The sequence below is a fragment of the Bactrocera dorsalis genome, chromosome 1 (genome assembly GCF_023373825.1).
Source record: "Bactrocera dorsalis isolate Fly_Bdor chromosome 1, ASM2337382v1, whole genome shotgun sequence".
In the NCBI taxonomy this organism is placed as follows: domain Eukaryota; kingdom Metazoa; phylum Arthropoda; class Insecta; order Diptera; family Tephritidae; genus Bactrocera; species Bactrocera dorsalis.
The window spans coordinates 63,572,863-63,590,423 of NC_064303.1; the positions used below are offsets into that span (position 1 = coordinate 63,572,863).

The 17,561-nt window shown below is 39.1% G+C and overlaps 1 protein-coding gene across 4 annotated transcripts in view; it reads left to right on the plus strand.

Moving 5' to 3' along the window:
- LOC105224287 (junctophilin-1) overlaps positions 1-17,561 on the plus strand; it is a 159,805-nt gene that overhangs the window by 113,258 nt on the left and 28,986 nt on the right. For 3 of the 4 annotated variants that reach the window (XM_049462441.1, XM_049462442.1, XM_049462443.1), the window contains exon 7: positions 3,323-4,856. In XM_049462441.1, the coding sequence (XP_049318398.1) occupies positions 3,323-4,856 (1,534 nt within the window). Of the gene's footprint in view, positions 1-4; positions 2,873-3,322; positions 4,857-17,561 lie in introns of those variants that run through there. The other variant, XM_049462447.1, reaches the window with a different exon arrangement.

Consider the following 17,561-nt stretch of genomic DNA (forward strand, 5'->3'; position numbering starts at 1 on the left):
ATAGATACGAAGGAGAGTGGTATAATAACAAGAAACATGGCTACGGTGTAACTACATTCCGAGACGGTTCATTTGAAGAAGGCAAATATAAGAATAATATTTTAATGACAAGCCAAAAGAAGAAGCATTTGTTTCTTGCGCGATCACGTAAGTTCCGAGATCGCATCAACATAGCTGTAAATTCTGCACAAAGGTCGTTAAAAATGGCGATGCAAAGGTCTGATATTGCCATTTCACGTACTTCAACTGCATCTGACAGAGCGCAAAATGCCGACATTGCAGCTGATAAAGCCCGCATTGATTGTGAAATCGCTGTTAGTATGGCGCGTGAATTTGCTCCTGATTTTAAGCCATCAGTTTTAGACAGATTTCAAAAACTGTTTTCTCGAAATCACTTTAAATTAGGCCATTTGAGGGGAAACTGCTCTCCATTACCTGATAATGAAAATAGTAGATCACCAAATAAAAAAGGACTCTTACTAAAAGAATTGAATGAACACGATCTCAATGTGTCTCTTCGACAGCAATCAGATATTTTGTCTAATTCTGTACCCCCACAAAAACTACATGTAACGCCACAAACAGATTTTGCCCATTTAGTTAATCAACCAAGTCAATTCAGTAACAGTTCTTTTTCTCATATTTATCCTTCACAAATCAAAGGCAATGAAGAACAATTGAAGGCGCTCTTAGTTTTGTTAAACGTTGGTCTAAAGAATTTAGAGATCCGCTTACCACAAAAATTCTTTTTACATCTCTGGTGAGGCCTATATTAGAGTATGCTTCTGTGGAACCCTAGTTACCAAGTCCATTCGGATAAGTTAGAGTCCGTTCAAAAACAATTCTTACTTTTTGCCTTAAATCATTTGCATTGGGATTCCAGTTTAAATCTTCCCCCTTACACTAACCGTTTAAAACTTATAAATCTCCGGACACTCGCTAGTCGTAGGGAGATGCTTGGTATAATATTTATTGTAAAACTCATGAATGGGTCAGTCTGTAGCCCATCTCTCTTATCTGATATTAATTTTAACGTCCCCGCTCGCACTACCAGGCAGTTTAGACCCTTCCTTTTAAAATTTTCTAGAAAAAATTTTGAGTTAAACGAACCATTCCGTCGTATATGTCATGATTTCAATTTTCATTCCAGCACATTTGATTTAACAGACTCACTTTTTACAATTAAAAAAATTATTTTATCTACTCTTAACAAGTAAAATTATAAACTTTAATTTAATTCTTAATTTTGGCTGTTGAAATTTTTGTTTCTGTAGCTGAGCAGCTTAAGATCGCAACGCTTAAAACTCTCTTGCCTTTTATGACTCGGCTAATTCCGCTCGTTCGCGGATTGCGCCCCTCGCGTCGGTTGGGCGGGAGGAGGGTAACCGTTGGGTATTATTATAGCAACTTACCTTTATGCCAAAAAGGGGTAAAATCGGGTCAACACTTTCTCTATACCCCATACTCGTATGAAACATTTCTAAATTCAGATTTACTATATCGTAGATATCGGACAATTTGTGAGTTAATATAACAAAGAGAGCATCTCTTTCTAATAATACTTGTAGTGTTAGCCCCCATATAGTTACTTAATAAAGAATTTAAAAAAATCCGTTCGACTTTATACTTTATGTAGCATATTAGGGAGGTATCCTATTGAAAGTTTGCGTGTATTTTTTCCTGGCAATTGTATATCGTGTTACCAAAAATTTATAATATTGGTAAATCGGATTAATTGTAAACTTAGCTTGGGATACTCACTATACCGCATATATCCGTCAATATCTCAATCTTAGGGAAATTAAGTGTAAAATGTATAAAAAAAATTTATAAAATTGATATAAAATTGATATACAAATTACCACAGCTCATGTAGACCATATACAATTATATATATATTTGTTATGATAGCTAAATTTATGCTAATCGTTAATTCAAACATTCCCCTTGCCCAAAATACACGATAGTGTTACTTCCGACTTTTATCCTTACTGTAAACCTTTTATGTCGGTCAATATGCGCTGAATATAGAAGAAATACGACTAGACTTGGGTCTAAGCCTCATATCCCAAATATAGTGAACATCCATCCTCTAGTTGATGTTTTTCTCATATACGCAAAATTTAATTTAATTCTGTCTAATATACTTATCATTTGAGTTAATTAAGTTGATCTTAATCTAATAGTAATATACCATATACGATTATAATCCTCTCGCACTTCCTTTACTAAACTTTACTTTAAAAGGAAGATTTTTTTTAATAAAATTTTAGCTGACACGAACTAAAATAATGTAATAAACCTAATTCGGCGTTTGTGGCTAAAAGTCAGTCTTCTTAAAGTACGTTGCTCAAGTTGCGTATTTTATTTTTGCATTGTGATAATTATTTTTTACGAGACTATAGAAATTGTGCACAACATTTAAAGCTTGATATAAGAGAACATTATAATATTAAGTTTGCAGAAGTCTCGGTACCATCAAGAATCGAGTGAGAATAAGACAACTTACATGAACTTCCTTAAGGGGCTATACCAGTGTGACACTTTAAAAAAAAATATTTGCTTCTTCGGTAGCTTATATTTTCATAAATATCTTGTGAAATTGGGAAGGTCGTATCTTGAATATATTTGGATTGCAGCGTTCTAAAGAGCGACCTCTCGGAGGTGCAAACATATGTAAGTGAAACTTTAAACACATATTTCTCGAAACGACATTTTTTAAAATTGCTGGCGTCATAACTCAACGAGAAATTAACCGATGGGCCTCAAATTAAAACTAAGTATTGTTGAATACATTTACTATACAATGACTTTTGATTGGTTGAAAATTGTCAATTTGGCATTAAAAAAAAGAAAATTTTTTACCTAAAAAATATTTTTTTTTTCAAAATTATGCCATTTTGTTACTTTCGATATTTTTCAAAGATGGTAGGTCATTGTATAGGAAATATCTTTAAGTTTAATAAACTTTTCAAGTTTTTTTGTTTCAACTACTCATTCGGCCGGAATCACGCCAGCAGTTGGGACACTTTTTTTTGGCACCTCAGAACAGAGTTTATAACTCCTATAGTTTTCAAAATTTTTGTAAAAAAAATCTTGAAAATATACCTTATTACGTCCAAAGAAGTTTGAAATATTCAATCGCGTCACACTGGTATAGCCCCTCAAATGCAAATATCCAATTCGCTACATAACTTCAAGTATAGTATATCTGTATTTCTTCTAAATGCGGTTCACTTTTTAAATTTTTATTATGCTATTCTATATATGTATATATAAATGCAGTAAAGATATTATAGTTATATTTTTTTATTAATAATAGATACGAAGGAGAGTGGTATAATAACAAGAAACATGGCTACGGTGTAACTACATTCCGAGACGGTTCATTTGAAGAAGGCAAATATAAGAATAATATTTTAATGACAAGCCAAAAGAAGAAGCATTTGTTTCTTGCGCGATCACGTAAGTTCCGAGATCGCATCAACATAGCTGTAAATTCTGCACAAAGGTCGTTAAAAATGGCGATGCAAAGGTCTGATATTGCCATTTCACGTACTTCAACTGCATCTGACAGAGCGCAAAATGCCGACATTGCAGCTGATAAAGCCCGCATTGATTGTGAAATCGCTGTTAGTATGGCGCGTGAATTTGCTCCTGATTTTAAGCCATCAGTTTTAGACAGATTTCAAAAACTGTTTTCTCGAAATCACTTTAAATTAGGCCATTTGAGGGGAAACTGCTCTCCATTACCTGATAATGAAAATAGTAGATCACCAAATAAAAAAGGACTCTTACTAAAAGAATTGAATGAACACGATCTCAATGTGTCTCTTCGACAGCAATCAGATATTTTGTCTAATTCTGTACCCCCACAAAAACTACATGTAACGCCACAAACAGATTTTGCCCATTTAGTTAATCAACCAAGTCAATTCAGTAACAGTTCTTTTTCTCATATTTATCCTTCACAAATCAAAGGCAATGAAGAACAATTGAAGCAGTATCAAGAAAATATTCAACGTAATTTTATTACAAACAATGAGATGCAAGTTGACAATTTGAATGAAGAAAATAGCACTTCACCATATAGCCACAGAATGGGAAAAAATTACATCGCAGTTGGACAAAATCAAACCAATACTTCTGTCAACAGTTATATTTCGAACGCTAATTCAGATCAATTGGATGGCTATACGTACAATAACTCTGAGCGCAGAACTAACTTATTGCCAAATAACTCAACAGCACATTATAGCGAACAACTAAAATCTCATCAGCAAAATTTTACACAAACATTGTCTATTCAACCTTCCCAATTTTATCGAACGTCACCACAAAAAACAGAAATATTAGGAGAAGCAAGAAAAACCACAAGGCCACCTCCCCTCTGTGAAACTGGTCAACAGTTATCTATTGATTATTTTGACCACTATAAGAAGCCTCCTAGTCGAGACTCATCCACCGATCGATATGCTCGGGCAGCTAGCCACATTAGCTCACGCCAACCTTCGATTGACCAATCAATGCCCTCACAATCACGAAATATGCCATCGCCTAATAAGGAAATTAGACAACGAGAGGGTTCACATAATCTCGATAATGTATCGAAATCTGTTACTAATAAAGTAATGTCTAGTATGTCAAATCAAATGCTAAATACGGTAGAAAAGAGACCGTCAATAAATCAACCTTTCGAAGATGTTCTTTTGTATCAGCGAACATTAGGTCAAGATATTATTCCGTCCGCAATTACTCCTAAACGAACCGAAAGTTTGTATACTCCTGCCAAAGTTTTTATTTCAAAAGGGACCACGGTTAACTCTAACAACTATACAGGAAGCAAGCCAGTAAAGGTATGTATATTTATTTATTTGCCAATTATATCAAACATTCCCCATAAATAGGCAAAATTTTGATTAGTAGGATTTTAAAACATATAATAAAAGCGAGTATTTATCCAAACAATTATTTTTAAACAAATTTAATTAGTATTAAGGTAATTTGTATTTCATTAGTTACCTTGAGCTTTATTGGTTGCATAATTCTTTGTATAACACTTACATTCGACAAATCTTAAAAACATATTGGCTTAAGCAGTTCTCAGCAATACATATATACATATGTACTCTTCTATTAATCAATTAGTCAAAATGCATTGTTTTGAAATTTTAAAGCGTAAAAGTTTAATTTTCCTGGATCACAACTTTGCTTCTTTCACTGATACGTAGGCTGCTATATATATTTCTGACGTAGGCAACACTAAGTGTTGCCAGGTGCAATCTGACATTTCCATTGGAAAGTTTGACATTTTTTAGCATAACATCACTCAGAACGTTTTGTCATTTAATCGTGAATTGTTTTATTTACAGGGAATTAAAAAATTCATCTCGGCCAAAAAATGGAATTAACTCGTGAACATTTTCGTGCGATCATTTTTCACAACTTTCGACGTGGATTATCACGACAAGAGTGCATCGATGAACTAAAATCTTTGTATGGCTATGAAGCACCATCCTATAGCACTGTGAAAAACTCGTACAACGAATTCAATCGTGGCCGACGCTCGCTTAAAGACGAATTCCGTGAAGGTCGTCCGAAAACAGCCATTGTGCCAGAAGACATCGATGCCGTACGTGAACTGATAATGCAAGACCGTCATGTAACATACCTTCAGATAGAGGCATGCCTATGCATTTCTCCCACCAGCATACATTCGATATTACATGAACACCTGGCATTTGACAATCGCTCAAAAAAGGCTCGTGTGGATTGGTGTAAAGAAATGCTAAAAAAATTCGATCGCGGTGCTTCAAAAGACGTTTATAAGACCGGTGACGAATCATGGATCTATGCGTATGAGCCCGAAACAAAACAGCAATCGACCGTGTGGGTCTTCCAAGACGAGCCAAATCCAACGAAAAAAAAAAAACATTTTCGTTGATAAATATGCCTATTTACATTATTAAGCCACAAATATATATAGCAACCCTCGTATAACAATAAGGGTTTTACTCGTAGTATTGCTACGAGTATGTGTTATTCGTTGTTCGTTAAATTTGTTACAGCTTGTAAACTGTTAATGCACATTTCTACGCCATTTGTTAATCGTTGAAATTTCCAAAATAACAAGTACGATTTTTAGTTGTTTCTTGAAGCCAGTGCACCAATATACATACATATGTACTGACCAGATTAGGCAGAACGCTCTGAAATAATGCGAAAAACTTTCAGTGAACTGCCATTTTGCATTGGATGTCATATACATACATATATTTTCTTAAATAACACTGTGATAGTCGAAAAAAAAGACAAAGACAAGACCAAATTCGACGGTTTCCCCCTATTTCGGGTCCTACGAATCGAACTGCATCATTACTTTTTTGAGTTACAATTATGGTTTCATACAAAAATTTTTGTTGAAGTTTTTCATCAAAGTGGCCCATTGAAAGAGAAAGGCACATTTTCTTCGGTCTCTAACTTTTTTAATGTTGACTTTTTTGGTAAACTTTCTTTGGCAAAGCTTCTCAGAATAAGTCCGTCTTTAAGTTCTTAGATGACTGTAAACCCCAAAATCAATGTTTTTTGGATCCTTATAGCAAATATGTCGAAAAAACTGAAATTTAATCCATTTTTTTTATGTTTTTTCCCTCACGTTTCGTCAATATTTTAATTTACCCTTTGATACTTATACATTAAGTGACATCTTGTAATAGTATGAAACTTAAGCAAAGACAACTTTCTGAGCAAACTAACCATTAGAAAAAAAACTTAACAAAATTTGTATTTTTTAAAAAAGCTACACTAACTATGTTTGTGTGCTGTTTTATTTTTTTTGTATCTTATAAGTGTTATCAATAAGTATCATAAGTTTGTACACAATATTTAAATTAAATTTAATAAGACTCATCTATCAATGTCCAACACAAATCAGCAAGCAACGAGTCAAACTTTTAACCACTGCACTGATATAACAACAAGTATCGTTTGAAAGAAACGTTAAATGCTTGCCTAAGAGTCAAAATTTAAGCATAGGTTGCAGTAGTTAATTTGACTTTGACGTCGCGGAAACAACATTGTTTTAGTGCCTTGTATATTAAGAAAATAAATTAAAATGAATAAGTGTCCAATTGGCCTATCGTAGTTCTGCTACGTATGTGGAAAATTTACAAGCCCTCGGAGTAGACGCAAAATATCTTCGGGAACTGCCGGCATCTACGAGGAATAGTTCGATTTGCCCGTTATAAGTGACGTAGATTGGGTGCCAAATACCATTTGCACGCAATGCAACAACAACCTGCATAACTGGTCAAAAAGACTGTGCCTAAAAATGGGGTTCGGCATCCCAATGATTTGGATAGATCCACAAGGGCATCATACTGGTAACTGCTACGCATGCAAGAACAAATTTGCAAGACTCAAAAAAACCACAGTTTACAAAATTGTTCAATCTGCCCAGCTACCAGTATCTCACTCAGAAAATGTTCCAATACCAAGACGTCCAAGTCCAACTGACAGATACATATATTTCGCCAACATTTTCCACCGAGCCTACAGATCTACTCTCAATGTATAACCCAACCCAAGTTGAAAGCCCATGTCGTCACTTGGAGATTTCCCAAGCCCGTTTGAATACGATGGTACGACAGCTGAAATTATCACAAAAACCAGCGATTTGCCTAGCACACCATCTTCGATCAGTAAATATATTGTCTAAAGATGTGAAGGTGTATGGATACCACAAAAGACAGGAGGAGCTTTTAGATTTCTTTGAGGTTAATGGCGAAAATACTTTTTCGTATTGTAAAAATATTCCTGGTCTTATGCAATACATGAACTGTGAGTACAAAGCAGAGCAATGGCGCTTGTTTATTGACTCGTCGAAAAATAGTTTAAAAGCAGGATTGCTGTATGTGGATAACACAAAAAATCCGGTTCCAATCGCCATAAGCTCCAACACAAAGGAAATATACGAAGCAATGAAATTAATTTTGGACAGAGTTCAGTATCAGAAGCATCAATGGAAGATATGTGCGGATTTAAAAGCTATCGCCTTGCTTACTGGTTTGCAGACAGGATACACAAAAAATATGTGCTTCATTTGTCATTGGGACACAAGGTACCGCGGAAACCAATACAGAATGCGTGATTGGAAGCTTCGCACAGAATTTCATTTAAATGTGGCAAATGTTATCCATATTCCGCTGATACCAGCTAATAACAATTTGCTACCACCACTGCACATAAAATTGGGAATTGTCAAAAATTTCATAAAAGCAATAAATCGAGATGCCGAAGCTTTTAAATGTTTGACAGAAATATTTCCAAGACTAAGTGTTGCGAAAATAAAAGAAGGTATTTTAAGTCTTTTAATACAACGAATGTTATGTTGATACATTATTTTCAAGTGTTCTCAATGGCCTCAGTATCCTCTGGGTAGCCTAAGAACATCCGTTTGAAGGCGAGCTAAAGTGAGAAGGCGAAATATCCCCTACTTAGGGTTGTGCGCTGGGTTTGGGACCCGCCACGTAAAAAAAACACCCCCAATGAAAAAGAAAACACAGCCTCGGATGAGAGACCCCCCTTTTGATGACGACCATGGCAAACGAAATAAGGACTATGATTTGAGGGCATGCACCTGGAATGTCCGGTCCCTTAATTGGGAAGGTGCCGCTGCCCAGCTGGTAGATGTCCTCGTAAAGATAAAGGCTGACATCACCGCCGTCCAAGAAATGCGATGGACGGGACAAGGACAGAGACGAGTAGGTCCTTGTGACATTTACTACAGTGGCCATATAAAGGAGCGCAAGTTTGGTGTTGGATTCGTGGTGGGAGAGAGACTCCGTCGCCGAGTACTATCATTCACTCCGGAGAATGAACGTCTAGCCACAATCCGCATCAAAGCGAGGTTCTTCAACATATCGCTGATTTGCGCCCACGCCTCGACGGAAGAGAAGGACGATGTGACCAAAGATGCTTTTTATGAGTGCTTGGAGCGCACTTATGAGAGATGCCCCCGCCACGATGTCAAAATCGTGCTTGGCGACTTCAACGCCAGGGTGGGCAAAGAAGGTATCTTTGGCACTACGGTCGGTAAATTCAGCCTCCACGAGGAAACATCCCCAAATGGGTTGAGGCTGATCGACTTCGCCGGGGCCCGAAATATGGTTATCTGTAGTACTAGATTCCAGCATAAGAAGATACATCAAGCTACCTGGCTGTCTCCGGATCGAAAAACCACCAACCAGATCGATAATGTTGTGATAGACGGAAGACACGTCTCCAGTGTTTTAGATGTGCGTGCGCTCCGAGGTCCTAACATCGACTCGGACCACTATCTTGTTGCAGCCAAGATTCGCACCCGCCTCTGTGCAGCAAAAAACGCACGAAAACAAACACAAGGAAGGTTCGACGTCGAAAAGCCGCAATCACAACAGACAGCCGAACGATTTTCTACTCGGCTTGCACTCCTGCTCTCTGAGAGCACTTGTCAACAACTCGGTATAAGGGAACTGTGGGACGGCATTTCAAACTCCTTACGTACAGCTGCAACCGAAACCATTGGTTTTCGGAAAGTGCAAAAGAACAGCTGGTACGACGAGGAGTGCCGTGTCGCAGCGGAGAGAAAACAGGCTGCCTACCTCGCAACGTTACGATCGACCACAACACGTGCGGGATGGGATAGATACCGAGAGTTGAAGAGGGAAGCGAGACGCATTTGCAGACAGAAGAAGAAAGAGGCCGAAATGCGTGAGTACGAACAGCTTGATAAGCTGGCCGACAGGGGTAATGCTCGAAAATTCTACGAAAAAATGCGGCGACTTACAGAAGGTTTCAAGACCGGAGCATACTCCTGTAGAACCCCCAAAGGTGATCTAGCCACGGATGCCCAGAGCATACTTAGATTATGGAGGGAACACTTCTCCAGCCTGCTGAATGGTAGTGAACACATAGCACCAGGAGAAGGCGAACCCGATTCCCCAATCGATGACGATAGAGCAGACGTTCCATTGCCCGGCCATGACGAAGTTCGAATAGCAGTTGCCCGCCTGAAGAACAACAAAGCGGCAGGGGCCGACGGATTGCCGGCCGAGCTATTCAAACACGGCGGCGAAGAACTGATAAGGAGCATGCATCAGCTTCTTTGCAAAATATGGTCGGATGAGAGCATGCCCAACGATTGGAATTTAAGTGTGCTATGCCCAATCCATAAAAAAGGAGACCCCACAATCTGCGCCAACTACCGTGGGATTAGCCTCCTCAACATCGCGTACAAGGTTCTATCGAGCGTATTGTGTGAAAGATTAAAGCCCACCGTCAACAAACTGATTGAACCTTATCAGTGTGGCTTCAGACCTGGTAAATCAACAACCGACCAGATATTCACCATGCGCCAAATCTTGGAAAAGACCCGTGAAAGGAGAATCGACACACACCACCTATTCGTCGATTTCAAAGCTGCTTTCGACAGCACGAAAAGGAGCTGCATTTATGCCGCGATGTCTGAATTTGGTATCCCCGCAAAACTAATACGGCTGTGTAAACTGACGTTGAGCAACACGAAAAGCTCCGTCAGGATCGGGAAGGACCTCTCCGAGCCGTTCGATACCAAACGAGGTTTCAGACAAGGCGACTCCCTATCGTGCGACTTTTTCAATCTGCTGCTGGAGAAAATTATTAGAGCTGCAGAACTGAATCGAGCAGGTACAATCTTTTATAAGAGTGTACAGCTGCTGGCGTATGCCGATGATATTGATATCATCGGTCTCAACACCCGCGCCGTTAGTTCTGCTTTCTCCAGACTGAACAAGGAAGCAACGCAAATGGGTCTGGCAGTGAACGAGGGCAAGACGAAATATCTCCTGTCATCAAACAAACAGTCGTCGCACTCGCGACTTGGCACTCACGTCACTGTTGACAGTCATAACTTTGAAGTTGTAGATAATTTCGTCTATTTAGGAACCAGCATTAACACCACCAACAATGTCAGCCTAGAAATCCAACGCAGGATTACTCTTGCCAACAGGTGCTACTTCGGACTGAGTAGGCAATTGAAAAGTAAAGTCCTCTCTCGACGAACAAAAACCAAACTCTATAAGTCGCTCATAATTCCCGTCCTGCTATATGGTGCAGAGGCTTGGACGATGACAACAACCGATGAGTCGACGTTGCGAGTTTTCGAGAGAAAAGTTCTGCGGAAGATTTATGGTCCTTTGCGCGTTGGCCACGGCGAATACCGCATCCGATGGAACGATGAGCTGTACGAGATATACGACGACATTGACATAGTTCAGCGAATTAAAAGACAGCGGCTACGCTGGCTAGGTCATGTTGTCCGGATGGATGAAAACACTCCAGCTCTGAAAGTATTCGACGCAGTACCCGCCGCGGGAAGCAGAGGAAGAGGAAGACCTCCACTCCGGTGGAAGGACCAAGTGGAGAAGGACCTGGCCTCGCTTGGAATATCCAATTGGCGCCACGTAGCGAAGAGAAGAAACGATTGGCGCGCTGTTGTTGACTCGGCTATAATCGCGTAAGCGGTGTCTACGCCAGTGAAGAAGAAGAAGAAGTTCTCAATGGCCCCGATATAAGAAAACTTACGAAGAACGCAAAATTCGGAGAACTTCTAAGGCCAAATGAAAAAATTGCCTGGAACTCCGTTATGACCGATATAAACCATTGCTTAGGAGTGCACCAGTCTGAAGATTGGAAAAAATATGTGGATGACATGGTAGACGCTTTTGAAGAAATAGGTGTGAATATGTCCTTAAAAATTCATTTCCTTCACCATCACAAGGACCATTTTGAGCAGCAAGTTCCGACTGAATCCGATGAGCATGGAGAAAGATTTCACCAAGTCGCCGCCCCCCTTGAGCATTGGTACAGCGGCAAAAAGCTTGACTCGTTGCTTGCTGATTTGTACACAATATAAGTATCAAAGGGTAAATTAAAATATTGACGAAAGGTGAGGGTAAAACATTAACAAAATGGTTTAAATTTCAGTTTTTTCGACATTCGACATGACGACATGGGCTTTCAACTTCGGTTGGGTTATACATTGAGAGTAGATCTGTAGGCTCGGTGGAAAATGTTGGCGAAATATATGTATCTGTCAGTTGGACTTGGACGTCTTGGTATTGGAACATTTTCTGAGTGAGATACTGGTAGCTGGGCAGATTGAACAATTTTGTAAACTGTGTTTTTTTTGAGTCTTGCAAATTTGTTCTTGCACGCGTAGCAGTTACCAGTATGATGCAATTGTGGATCTATCCAAATCATTGGGATGCCGAACCCCATTTTTAGGCACAGTCTTTTTGACCAGTTATGCAGGTTGTTGTTGCATTGCGTGCAAATGGTATTTGGCACCCAATCTACGTCTCTTATAACGGGCAAATCGAACTATTCCTCGTAGATGCCGGCAGTTCCCGAAGATATTTTGCGTCTACTCCGAGGGCTTGTAAATGTTCCACATACGTAGCAGAACTACGATAGGCCAATTGGACACTTATTCATTTTAATTTATTTTCTTAATATACAGGGCACTAAAACAATGTTGTTTCCGCGAAGTCAAAGTCAAATTAACTACTGCAATCTATGCTTAAATTTTGACTCTTAGGCAAGCATTTAACGTTTCTTTCAAACGATACTTGTTGTTATATCAGTGCAGTGGTTAAAAGCTTGACTCGTTGCTTGCTGATTTGTCTTGGACATTGATAGATGAGTCTTATTAAATTTAATTTAAATATTGTGTACAAACTTATGATACTTATTGATAACACTTATAAGATACAAAAAAAATAAAACAGCACACAAACATAGTTAGTGTAGCTTTTTTAAAAAATACAAATTTTGTTAAGTTTTTTTTCTAATGGTTAGTTTGCTCAGAAAGTTGTCTTTGCTTAAGTTTCATACTATTACATGATGTCACTTAATGTATAAGTATCAAAGGGTAAATTAAAATATTGACGAAACGTGAGGGAAAAAACATAAAAAAATGGATTAAATTTCAGTTTTTTCGACATATTGGCTATAAGGACACAAAAAACATTGATTTTGGGGTTTACAGTCATCTAAGAACTTAAAGACGGACTTATTCTGAGAAGCTTTGCCAAAGAAGGTTTACCAAAAAAGTCAACATTAAAAAAGTTAGAGACCGAAGAAAATGTGCCTTTCTCTTACAATGGGCCACTTTGATGAAAAACTTCAACAAAAATTTTTGTATGAAACCATGATGTTAATTCTAAAAAGTAATGATGCAGTTCGATTCGTAGGACCCGAAATAGGGGGAAACCGTCGAATATGGTCTTGTCTTTTTTTTTTTTGAAAAAAGCTATCACAGTGTAATGAGTAGTGTGCGGCTACCAGATGAAGATTCGCGATGTGGTTGTTGGTTACTGTGGTTAAGAAATTGTTCATTTTTAAAAACTGCTGTAATTGTTTTTCGGAACAGAAAAGGCTTGCTGTTAATTCTGCATATCCACTTAACAATATTATAATAACTCCGTAAAGAAGTATGGTATGGTAATGCTCAACAACTTGAATCAGAAAAAAGGAAAAAGTTTAATTTACATCCCAGTAAGTATAGTGTTGGAGTAGCTTTGGTGCATTCGGCTTCTGTAGCCTAAAGGTATTGAAAATGGCTATCCGCAATAAAGAAATACTGAAATTCTGTAATAAATGGATTAAGATTTATTGTATTCTCCATAATATTTTAATTGATGACACGGAATTTGGGGAATATCCTTGAATGCTTCAGACGAATTTGAAGACGTAGGCACAATTAGTTTAGAAATTAAAAAGAAGTGCTGTATAACCTTGCGTTTCAGAATAATACACCTTTTTAAAACAAAACTTTTTATTGAAGCACTCTGTGATAAACGATATTTTTCGTTTTGTTGTCAGGTGCGAAAACGATCAAAGCAGATGGTTTTCCGACACGGGAACATGCGACATACAGTTGTCCGTGTGAAAAACATGCATTTTCCAGATTCAGGTGATGTGATTTATTAATTGTCATGGCGAATGGCGAAATTGGATTCGCTTAAACTCGAATGGCATATCGGTTGGGATCATTGGAATTCTCGGAATGAGAACTTCCTCACCTTTGAATTTTCCTTTTAGTAGTCTCGCGTGAATCACATTGGCCATGAGTTTTGTGACCGCTAAACGCGTTCCGTTGCATAATTTTGGTTGGTTGAGATTGCGAAACATGATGACGACTGAACCAACCTTCAATTGTAAATTGTGCGGTGGCAAGCCAAGCACATCCAATGAATTCAAGAACTCTGTTGGGTAGTTGGTAGTTTCGTCTTCGTTTGTTACACAGTCGATTGAAGGAATGCAGTGTCCCAACGATTTGATTTTGAATTTTGAAGTTTAAGTGATCCACATCCTTGTTCTTTGCTAAAATTACTCTTTCACCCAACCAATCGTAGTTTTTGTGGTTAGCAATGATGTTCGGAAACACTTTGTTGATGAGCTCCTCTTTCGTTGAGACGAAATTGCAAAAATTTGGCGGGAACGAAATGAATTAATTCGATGCGTCGACAGAAACACGACCATTACCGATAGTTAGCAGTTGATTGGAGAACAGTTCGGCAGATGATTCGTTTAGCAATGCAACTCGCATGTTTGTCGTCAGCTGAAGTTTCCACACATAACGCCACAATGTTGATGATTTGAGGCAAGCATTGATCTCATCGGCAGCGGTTGATCGTGGTATTACTGGTAGTGTTTGCCGGAAATCGCCTGAGAGTAAAATCAATGCACCCCCAAAATGTCTTGCGTCATTACGCAGATCTTTCATAGTGCGATTCAGAGCTTCTAACGCGCGTTTATGCGACATTGTGCATTCGTCCCAGACGATGCGTATCTGATTTGAAGATGCGGAAACAGTTGCTTCAGCGATTGTCGTGTCCCAATGCGTATCGTTTTCCAGCAAATTGAGCTCCTGACATGCAACACGAAATGTTGGCAGCACTACACCATTGACAGTTCGAAGTGATTCAAATGATGTCGGGCCACGAACATTCACCAGCAATAGTCGTAAGTAAAAGCATTCATCATTTTTCGGATGAACTGTATAAATACGGCCAAGAGCTTCAGTAGAACGCACATCCGGATGGGGTGAAATAAACTCGTTAATCGTTCTCCAGATGCACTGTCAAATTTGTAACACTCGGATAGCGTTCATGAATGGGAAATGAGAATATACGCCAAATCGCCTCATTGCAGCATACGTATCGACCAATTTGATAGCGCGTGATTTCATCATTGGGGTCAGGAGCTTGAAGACCAAAAGCCGCCATGTCACTGCCCTTCGTGGACTTCACTGAATTACAATACTCCACGTTGCAATGCGCCCTGAATGTTTTGAAAAGAAGTGGCGAATACGGAACAACCCAAGAGTTGTCGACCACGAAATCATTTCCTTTCACTTTGACTGTGATTGTTCTACCGCCATCATCAGAAGATCGACGTCGATACAGTGGATAACCATCTTTGCAAGTGATGGTATCAGCAGTCAAATTTCGTGGATAACGCTTGGAAAACTTGCCGTCGACCATGCACGGTGATTGTGGGTTAATGGCGCCACACGGTCCATGAATCATGTTTGTAATTACGACATCATGCAGGTCTGGATCGGTTTCGGGATCAGGAATCTCGGCAAATATGATGTCATCAATTTGGTCTGTCTGTATTCTTTCGACTAACCAAATCAGAATGTGCGCATGCGGTAAGCCTCTTTTTTGCCATTCAATGGAATGCATCCAACATCGAGTATCCCCAAAGACACGATGCCTAAAAATATAGTGCATGAGCGACCGGATTTTTTGCCTGATACCGTGCCGATCACTTGATGTTTGGCCAGGAAGCAGCAGTTGAACAATTTCTATCCACTAAGGATTGCACGTGAAGGTGATGAACAGGTCTGGGCGACCGTAATGACGCACATACGGCATTGCATCTTGCATATATTCATGCATAGGACGTGGACTGCCAACGAACGTCGCCGGTAAAATAGTCAACCGACCAAAATCAGACGCATTTCCTTCGGTGCTAATTGCATCGCGTAAATGAATGTACTGCTCCGTACGTGGTTTGGTTTGATTTAAAGTGATAAAAAAGAGGCGCTCCGCTTCTATTTTGGCATACATATCGACGCAAAATTGCTGAAACAATCGCCGAAATCGAAGCAAATCGTTGTCAACATTTTGGCGAATCATCAAACGATACGCGTAAAAATTCATTCCGCTGACCTTCCTGGTAGTTTCCTCACCTAAAATGATATCAGTGACATTAGTGTCATATTGTAATGAAAATTATTATGATATCTATTCTTACGGGTCGATGGATTTATCATATTGATGTTGATATAATATCCATCGTCTCCTTGCCAAAACATCAGTGGGTATTGCAATGCATCGTATGAACGATGAGTTTCGGATATTCGTTGCAATTGCCCAGAGTCCCGATGTGTGAGCACAATATCGCGTGATTCCCGGTTTTCGCCAACAATCACAACTGCAACCTCATCTATTGTTGGAGCGTTAAATTGGCGTTCGTGCGTTCCAACAGGTCGTTTATCCGCTCTGATCACGACTGTATAGTCATCAATTGGCCATCCAACGCAGTTTTGAATAACCGAACCAATGCATGATGTTCATGAAGCAGCTGCTGCAAATCGCGAAGAATTCCTCTTCTCATTTCCGTATTGATTGTTTGGCGCTGATCAAGTTGATGTTCCACATTGCCCATGAAATAAATTTGAAGGAATTTATGTTGTGCGTCTTCAAGTGATAGCAATGATCCAATTCGATGGTGAATTTGGCCTTGGATCTGTAGAGTCAATTACAAAATTAGATTCAATATTTTTTGTGCATCAAAAGAAAATGATCAGTTAATTTATTACCTTGAATGTCGGATTGAATCCACGTTCGTGAATAATATCTGCTCCAAATGAAGTCATTTGAAAGCATCCGTTGTATTTCTGAGCGTTCGACAGAAAATGACGTGATTCTGGTGTTTCACCAGTAAGCAAAGAACGCAATGGCTCTGTTGGCAAGGGCAATGGTGGTAATTTAACCTTGCCACTGAGACAGCACAGTCCAGGTGTTTCTCCAGCGAACTTCAATGCGCCGCAATGGTTGCACACAACCTCCATTGGTTGAATTTTAACGGAAGGATGCGAGCTGTAGTCAATTCTGCAATCGTAATGAAACGCTACTCTATCCAAATCAACAATTGAAGCATTTCTTCTTATGCGTTGAATTAGATTACGTTCTTGAGTTGTTTCATTTGCCCGACGATTTCTCATTGTTAACTGAGCCGTTTCATTTTCCGCCTGTCTTTCTTCTTGTGTTTGTGATGCACGAAGTCGGGCCATAATAACACGGCGCTGTTCTCGTGCGATTTCTTGTTCATCCGTCGTCAATTGATAGGCAATATTCCGACCTCTATTTGCATTTCGCGTTCGATGCGAAAGATTAGATCTTTTGGCTCGTGGCATTCTGAATTACACTGAGAAATGAACACACAAAACATGTGCTCAAATGTCATAA